Source organism: Pan troglodytes, chromosome 10, assembly GCF_028858775.2.
Source record: "Pan troglodytes isolate AG18354 chromosome 10, NHGRI_mPanTro3-v2.0_pri, whole genome shotgun sequence".
NCBI classification, from domain to species: domain Eukaryota; kingdom Metazoa; phylum Chordata; class Mammalia; order Primates; family Hominidae; genus Pan; species Pan troglodytes.
This window is the reverse complement of record NC_072408.2, coordinates 137,954,112-137,962,836: the sequence shown is the minus strand read 5'-3', so window position 1 is coordinate 137,962,836 and position 8,725 is coordinate 137,954,112. Positions and strand designations below refer to the sequence as shown.

The 8,725-nt window shown below is 57.9% G+C and overlaps 1 protein-coding gene across 5 annotated transcripts in view; it reads right to left on the bottom strand.

Moving 5' to 3' along the window:
- Window positions 1–320: 320 nt before the first annotated feature.
- ADGRD1 (adhesion G protein-coupled receptor D1) overlaps window positions 321–8,725 on the bottom strand; it is a 189,375-nt gene continuing 180,970 nt past the window's right edge. For 4 of the 5 annotated variants that reach the window (XM_024348158.3, XM_024348159.3, XM_054664742.2 and 1 more), the window contains 4 exons: window positions 5,614–5,740; window positions 4,757–4,798; window positions 3,559–3,651; window positions 321–2,621 (listed from right to left, as the gene is read on the bottom strand). In XM_024348158.3, coding sequence (XP_024203926.2) covers window positions 2,526–2,621; window positions 3,559–3,651; window positions 4,757–4,798; window positions 5,614–5,740 — 358 coding nt within the window. In that variant the 3' untranslated portion in view covers window positions 321–2,525. The remainder of the gene's footprint in view (window positions 2,622–3,558; window positions 3,652–4,756; window positions 4,799–5,613; window positions 5,741–8,725) is intronic. The other variant, XM_024348157.3, reaches the window with a different exon arrangement.

The window sequence follows — 8,725 nt, the reverse complement described above, 5'->3', positions numbered from 1 at the left end:
GGCTGAACTCCGCCTCCTTTGAAGCAGCGGCCGTGTATTTTGCAGTAAATTACCCTGGGCAGACAAAGGCCTGTGCACGTCCCTCCAGGCCTCCTTCCCACGCTTCCTCCCCAGGCATGCTGCTTGCCCCCGGTTTGTGTTCATACCCCATCCCTGGGACACAGGCTCCCGGGGCATCCCCAGAGCAAGAATGTGTGGGGCTCACAGCAGGTGCTGAGTGAATGTCTACTGAGTAGATCCCAGCCTGGGATTTTACTGATGCGTTAAGAGACTCACGGTCCTGTTCACATTCCACCAGCAACAGATTTTAAGGAGCACACTTTCTTTTCAGGACATGAAGAGTTTATTTCATAAAAATCACAACATATTTTCACAACTTAGTGTCATCATCTTTCTTCTACTATAAACTAAACATTTCATGCTTTCCAATTTCTTATTTTTGGCCAAATTATGTATAGATAATAAAAGTACTGCAGAAGCCAAAACATAGAGCCTATAAATAAAGTGCATGACTTTCATTCATTGGAAATAAAAGGTTTAGACAGGTTTTGTTCATTACTTATCTTGAAATATTAGCTATATAGATGAATACGGCAACAGTTAAAAACAAATAATTCCATCTAAACTAAAGATAGTTCCTTACTTGATTTGTTTCACTAGAAACTAAGGAGAAATATCCAAGTGTAAATTGTAGGAATACAGTGTTCTCACTTCTAGGTGCTCACCGGCGTGATGAGGATCTGGCACTGTGGTCCACGTGACCTGGTTTCTGGGGTCACGGGAGCCTGGGGCAGTGGCTAAACATGGGACTTTAGTCCATACTAAACATGGGACTCTTCACTGAACAGCGGCCTTGGCCTGCAGCAGCCAGGTGTGCCCGCCAGAGCACAGTTGCAGGGGCCATACGCAGGGCCCGTGGCACTGTCACCATGTGGCAGGTGGCTGGTGCAGCCTGGGCCTCGCCTGACAGAAGAGCAAAGGTTCACCCCGGCAGACATGCTGCTCCCTACCTACCCTCCCCATGCAGGAGAGGCCTGCAGATGAGTGGTCCACTCCAGGCAACCAGGGGAAGAGTTACATTAAGAAGCCACCAGGTGGGCTGCAAAAGGGCCACAGGCTCCATAGAAAACTCACTCTGAAACAAGGCAGACATAGGGGTGCGGAGGGGCTGAATGAAATCATGGTCACAGTTTTAAAGGAAGAGTTTCCAGTATCAAAACCAGGTTTGAAGGTCTTACCCATATTTCACAGACACCACGAGTGCTATCAGCACGGTATGAACCTCACAGCCCGTATCTCGGTGGTGTCTTAATTCACATCTATGATCCCAAACCTGTGTTCCACAGGATCATGCCCACGCACGGGTCCATAACGATTATCCCATCTCCTCTGGGGCTGAGTCTGAGTCCATAAATTTCCCTCAACACAGAAGACACGGCTGTCGCCAGCCCTCCCTCTCCAGGTCAGTGGGGACTCAGCGCAGGTCGGTCTCATGGTGACCAGACGGAGCGCACTGTGCTACCTGCCGCGTGGTCTGCCCATTAGAAACTTCGTAGAGTGCCTGTGAGCCATGAGGAAGCCTCTGGGGAAAGCAGTGCCCTGGAAAATGCCCTCCACTTTCCACCTGGACACCAGGCACTGCGGGGACACGGCCAGCTCCTGCGGCCCAAGAACAACCAAGGAGGCTGGCACACGAGGGAGGAGGGCATCTTAAGGCCAAATTGGGGTCCAAAGAGGCAAAACTCACAGCAGATGGCCGAGAAGCTCCCCCAAGCACAGGCACCATCAGGCAGCCTCAAGGCCCAGAGCGGCTCTTCACGTGAGCAGAGGGGACCCCCCCAAGGACAGGGCAGAGGGGTCGCCCTCACCTGGAGAGTCAACGACTCCCGCCCATGGCTCGAGCTCGGCTTGGGCAGGGGCCCCAAACTGATGACACAGCACAGGTTGGCGCACGCCGGCACCACCTACAGAGACACACACCACGGCTAGCGCCGGCTGTGGGGAACTCACCACTCAGTGGATTCAGACACTGGGGACTCCTCATGCTCTTCCCCACACACCCCCAGCTGCCTGCGCCTGACTGAGGGTGCGTGGGGACCTGAACCACCTCTTTGGCCCTGAGTCCCCAAGCCCCACCAAGGCACAGAGGCTGAACATCCCCTCCTGGTGCTGCGGGACCGGCCCCGAGTGTCCTGGCCTCGCTGGGTCTGGTGCTCAGTGACGAAGGGAGGCTCAAGGGCACCATCACAGTCAGGCCACTGTGTCCTGGGAATCCCCCGAGGAAGTCACTCAGCCCACGGGTGGACGCGAGGCAGGAGGGCCCACGCTGGCCTGGGCATCAGGCTGCTGGGCTCAGCAGTGTGCTCCGACAGCCAGAGTCACAGGGGAGGACAGCTGTCTCGGGGCCACAACACCCATGTCCAGACAGCAGCAAGGAGAGGGTCCATGGGCAAAGGTGGGGCATTTCATTCTGTTTGGGGGGGTGTGTTCTGAGCGCAGCCTGGCCTGGTTGGCAGCCTCCCGGCTCACACGGCTGACAGGTCGACGCGGTGGGCAGAGTGGCTGCTCTTGTCCCAAGGGCTGAGCTTGGTGGAGGCCGTGCCTGGCCGGGTCCCATTCATCTGCAAAGCATAAAGGGATGAGCAGTGAAGGGCCTGCTCCCAGGGGGAGAGCCATAAGCCCAGTGAGTGCGGGGAGCATTGGGCCCATAGCTGCCTGAGGATTCTCCCTGCGGGAGGAAAGGTGCAGAGAGAGGGGAGCCCCCATGCTCCCGGGGGAGATGAGGATGTGCGCACTGTGGCGTCTCCAGCCGCACAGTTCTCCACGCTGACTCCCCTTAAGGGCACTGCAGGCATGCTGTGCTCAGCGCTCACTCCCTCCTCTGCTCACCCATCTGCCCGGCACCCACGCTTTCACCCCCATGCATCTGTCCACGCTGCGTTCATTCCATGGTGACTCATGGAGCGTGCCACACACCCGGCGCAGCTGTAGCTGTGGGGCTAGAGCAGCGCATGAGCCAGCCAGCTCCCATGGAGCAGGGCAGACGTGGTCCCTAAGCAAATGGAAAATCACACAGCTGCGGGCGGAGGCGGAGTGCGAAAATGGGTGGGAGCGCCTTCATTGAGCACCGTGTGCAGGGAAGGACTTCCTGAGGATGGGACACCTGAGCAGGGCTCCAGCAGGGGGGAAGCAGCGGCGCAGTGAGAACCCTAACAGGGCCTGCTCCAGGCTGCCTGGGGGCCTGCCTGGGCTCTGGAGGGCGGCGGGGATGGGCCACCTCACGGTCAGTTGATCTCTAAGTCCTTCCATCCCTAAGTGAACACAAGAAGCCCTGACTCTTCGGGGTCAAGGGGGAGGGCTTGGTGACTTCATCAGGACACAGGGCACTGCGTGGGGGACACAAGCCCAGAGCACGTGCAGCCTGCAGGCATGAGAGGGGGACAAAGACTGCTGGGCACCCGAAGCCACCTCTGCTGCCTGCACACCCCATCCTGCTGACGACCGAGCCTGGGGAAGGAGGATGGGCTGGGACCCTCGGTTTACGGAGGCTGCACTCACGAGGTCCGAGTGGAAGGGCTTCGCGTTGGAGGTGCGGGCGGAGCTGCTCGTGAGCGACCAGACCTTGGTTTTGTGCTTGAAGGCGGCTCTCACCTTGAAAGCGGGGAAGGGATCGTGAGAGCAATTTCAGAGGCTGCAACAGCCGTAACCAGAGGAGTCTGTGCCGGTGCAACTCCGGAACCAGATGCACGAGGGAGGTTGGGATTTGGAAATATCAGTCGGAGCTGGTGGCTCCACAGCTGAGCTGTGCATCGCTGCTCTGTGGGGCAGACCCAGGTTGTATCGCAGGCCAGGGAAGCTGGGTGTGGAGTGGCCTCTGCTGGGCTCCTCACACTCAGCAATGAATGTCCCGGGGTGAGTGTGAGAGAGAAGCAAATAAACAAATGCGTGGTGGGCGGGCGGGCTTCCATGGCTGCACTGCCTTCCTGCCACCCGGATCCACCTCAGGCCTTGCAAGGGGTCACTGGGCGTTGTGATCAAGGGGTCACTGGGCTTTGTGATCATGCAGCCCTTCTGCCCGGCCACCATCCTGCTCAGCAACTCTGCTCTGCCCTCCTTGGCCCACCTGGCCTGTCCTTGCAAACGGACACCGCCACTGAGATGGACCGGGCAGGACGGCCCCTCTGCCCTGGGCCCATTCCCCATCCCAAGGCAGCTCCCACAACCTCAGCCTGGCAGGGGCTCAAAGCTGACTTGGGAAAAGTTCTCCCACAGGAACAGAAGTCCTTGGGGCAGCCCCTACCTCCCCCCAGCCAAGTACACGGCAGGTGCCAGGCCCAGAGCAGCACTGAGAATAAGCCTGCGCTGGCTGCCCCAGAGTCCAAGGAGGCCACATCACAAAAGTCCTCTTCCCAGCTCCCGTGGACAGAAGTCCTCCTTCTCACAGCCAGGCCAGCTTCCCCAAGGCCCTCGAGGAGGACTGTGGGGAGCACGCCTACATCTCACTCTCCCTAAGATGCAGTCGCCACTTCTCCAGGGAGAGAGGATGCTTGCACATCGCTTAGCAACTAGGCGGGGAGAGAAGAGCTGCTCAGCAGCAGGCCCCAGGGCACACAACTTGGCATCAGGAACGTGGCTGGCTCAGGATGTGAGTCCCAGACACCACCCTGACAGGGCAACGCTGTTCCTGCTCCTGTGACCTTTCGGAAAGGAAAAGCCACCTGTACCTGCACACTGCCAGCAAGCAGAGCGGACGTACCTCTGAATTCAGGAGACAATGAAAGAGGAATATGAACAGTCCCTGGGAAGAAAGGGAAGAAACGCAGAGATTAGAGCCCTTTGCACGTAGTTAGGAACACTGGAGGTTCCTCCCATGCAGCCTGGGAGTGGCACTGGCACCGCACGCTGTGACACCAGGTCCCATGACCTGGGGCCCGTGAGGACGGAGGGGCGTCCTGGGTCCCACCCTGTGATCCAACCTAGAATCAGGCAGCTGCTCGGACCGAGTTCAGAGAGGGGGTGCTGCGTGGGCAAAGGTGCAGCAGCAGGTGGGTTCCCAGGCAGGCTCAGCGTGGGGAAGGGCAGGCACTTCCGGGGACGTGCCACTGGCCTGCAGACACAGACGCAACTTGAGTAGCCCAGGGAGGGCTGGGAGGGCCATGGATGGTGACGGGGACCCGTGCCTGCCCTTCCTTGGGGGCCTGTGGGTCTGAGGGCCCTGACCCTGCGCATCCCAAGTCTTTGGTTCCCAGATGACCCTCCCTGGCCCTTCACACAGAGGGCAGCACCTGGGGGGCCGCCCTGGCCACCTCTCTGCCTGACTTTCTTTCCAGAGCTGCCGCAGGCAGACTGTCTTACTGTCCTCCATTCCCAGCCAGGACATGCCAACTACAGATGCTGGCCAGAAGCATAGGCAGCCCCGCCCTGAAGGGGTCAGGATTCTGCAGGCCCCACTTTCTGAGAGTCCTCAGGCTTCGGGGATGCCCCGCATTACAGGCTCCTAAGGTTTGGCCGGGAGGGCAGGCCTCCCTCCTGCCCCTGCAGCCCTAGCTCCCTGCAAGCCTGCTCCTGACAGCTGGCGGCTCTGCCTCCCCGCCAGTCCCCGCGGGCTCTCACCTGCAGGGAGTTGAGCGTGGCGAACATGTACTGGAAAACCACAGCACAACCGTTGACAGCAAGCACGCCAAAGACCCACGAGGTACCCAGGATGGGCAGCAGCACGGCCACTGCCTTGGCCGTCAACCTGGAGAGAAACAGTGACAGTCACCCTGAGTGGCAGGAGGGCAGGTGCAGGCTGTGAGGACTGCCCTCGAGATGCCAGGCTTCCAGATGGGTGCAGGCACCGCCCTGCCGGGAGCAAGACCTGGAGTCCTCCCTGCAGGTAGCCCTGGTTGAGGCATTTACCTGGGAGGAGCCTCGGTGTTTCCACACCTCCATCCCCTTACAGCTGGTGGGTGGGAGAGAGCTCTGGAAAAGTTCAGGTAGCACCCAGGGCTCACCTAGGCCATAGGGAGAATCTGTCCAGGCCCAGGGCTTGCATTTGAGCTGTTTGCAAAGATGAGGAGGAGCCAGGCCGGAGGGGAGAGATTCGGGGGACTGAAGCAGCAGAGCGTCCCCCGCAGCGTCCAGAACCCAGGCCTCCTGTGAGACGCTTGGAAGGGGGCAATGAGGCCTGGGCCTGAAATGAGGCCATGGCCAGGAAGATTTCTCCAGGCCTCACTGTGCTGCAGCCCGCGTGTCCCCCGCTGATCACCCGAGCCCTCCTATGACACTGACGGTGAGTTCTCAGAGGGCAGGGCCAAGTGGTCATCTTCATGGCCCTGCTCATGCTCAAAGGACGTGCTAAACAAGGGCTTGCTGAACTGCACTGTGAACTGACAGAGCCCCATCGCCGAACACACCAGCCCCATCAGCATGCGTTTTTATCTCCCTAGAGCCCATGGGCCCTCTTGACACAGGAGAGGCAGGTTATATATTGACCCCATTGTATAATATGGAAACTGAGGCCCCACAGCCCCTGGTAATGGCTAAGGTGATACAGGGTTTCATCAGGGGCAGAACCAGAGGGTATGCAGACGTGCCCACCTGGGCCAGTTAGCACCTGCTCTGACTGGGCACACCAGCTGCCTGCCTCAAAGCCATTCCTGATGTGCTGTGTCCAATCATGGCCAACTAACTCAAGCCCAGTCCATCCTGACTTCTGAAACAGCTGGGCTTTCCACAGCAGGGACCTTCTGCCTTTGAGCTTTAGAGAAAAGTCTAGAGACTAGCGGAGTTCCTGCTGCCCAGGTCAGCCACTGTCACATGCCTCGGTTTACCCCTCATCACTCAGGCCAGTGACTGAGATTGTCTCCCTCATAGACTGTGGGTTCCTTAAAGGCTGGAACTTGGTCTTTTTGTCTCTGTAACCCCAAAGTGCATCCCAGCACCAGGACTCAGAGGCTCTCAGGAAATAAACATTGAATGAATGAATGAATGAATGAATGATGAACAAATGGACGGCCATGCAGCAGTGCTGCACACGGATCTGGCACCTCCCCGGAGGAGGTGAGATGCGGCCATAATGAGCTTCCTTGTCAGGAGACCAAGAGCCTGGCACTGACAGCTCCGGGCAACGGGTGCCTGTAAAACCCAGAAGTGTTCCAGCACTTCAGCTCGCAGAGAAGCTGCAGCCAGCTTGTTCTCATAATGCTAATGCAATAAAAATAAAACACCTGTTTCTGGGAAACAACAATATCATGCATTATTCAGCTATGATCTTTAGATCCCGGGAAACCGTATCTGAAAGGTTCAATCACTGAGAAATAGGTACCAAAATGTGCTACTTTTAAAGTGATGGTTTGACTTTTCTTAAAATGAACAATAGAAGAAGATCTTGGTGGAAGACACTGAGCTGAAGCTCTGAGGACTCTCAACACGGCCAGAGCTGTCAGTGTCCCTGGTCAAAAGCGGAAGGAGAGGGGTCCCTGGATCTGAAGGAGGCTCTGGGCAGGGGGTGTGCTTTCCTCTCTGATCTATGACCCCCTTCTGCTCCCCCAAGGTTGGCCCTGGCCTAGGGGGCTCAGGCCCTGGTCTCCAGCCCCCACAGCCACCTGCTCGTGGGTGCACTTCTGTGGGGGTCTCACCCTCATGCCCCCGCCCCCAGGGTCCCACTTGTAAAACCTGACCATTCTCTGCTTCTTTTTCAGGAGTCTGGAATCACAATCAATAAACAGAGACTTTTTTAAAAAGTGAAAGCCAGGCTTCTCCCCCTTCTCAGACCTCACCTATTCTATTCTCCACTTTTCTTGGGGTAGGGGGGTGGCAGGGAAGTGAAAGCCAACCCTGTGGAGGGCCCCTGAGGAAGAATCTTATCTTGTTATTCACTGAGTACTGGGCTGCTTGGCACTAAGAAAATCACTAGAGTAAAACCAGAGGATGAAGAATAGGAAGGTGCTGGGGAAGCTTCCTCACGATGCAGTGACTGCCTCTTCCTGCCTGGCGCCTGCTCCCTGGCTGTGCTTCGTCAGCCCTGGGAGTCAAGTGTTACACAATCCACACTAAGAAGATTGTATTGTGAGGAAATATCCCTGAGGGGTAGACCTGGCCGCCCAAAGGAGAGGAGCTGAAGGCATTGGGAAATGTGCTGGGTTGCACAATGGAGAGGGACCCAGAGTGGTCTGTCCCCAGAGACGCCTGCCTGCACCTCCCTGGGAGGGACGCATCCCTGGGCTGCCAGGTGCAGACTCAGGTGGGAAGGATGGGCAATGCCTTCAGCTGTGCCCTGCAAAGACCTGGGCATGCTCTCCCGGGGCACGCTACCTCGAGCCTTCACAAGAGCTGCAGACACAGTGCCAGCCTGTCGCTTGGAGGACATTGCCATGGAGAAGCAAAGGCAGTGGACAGAAGCTGCTTCCTGGGTGGGCACTGATGGGAGGATGGGGGGCAGTGGGGTAGAGATGGAAGGCGGTGCACAGGTGAGGGGCAGGTGCACAGGGGTGTTCTGGTGACAGTGGAAGTAGTGGCCTCATGGGGCTCAGACAGGGGAGTGTGAGCTTTTGCTGGAGACAAGCTGGCAACAGACTGGCTGACCCTGAACGCTGAGGTGAGGGCCTGGGGAGCTGAGGGCTGGGGTGAGGAAGGGACAGGTCCCTCCCCAGCCAGGCCATGAGAGGTCCAGGAGACCATCCTGGTCGCAGCAATGGAAGAGGAAAGGACGTGATCTCTGACCCCACGAGCATCTCTTCTC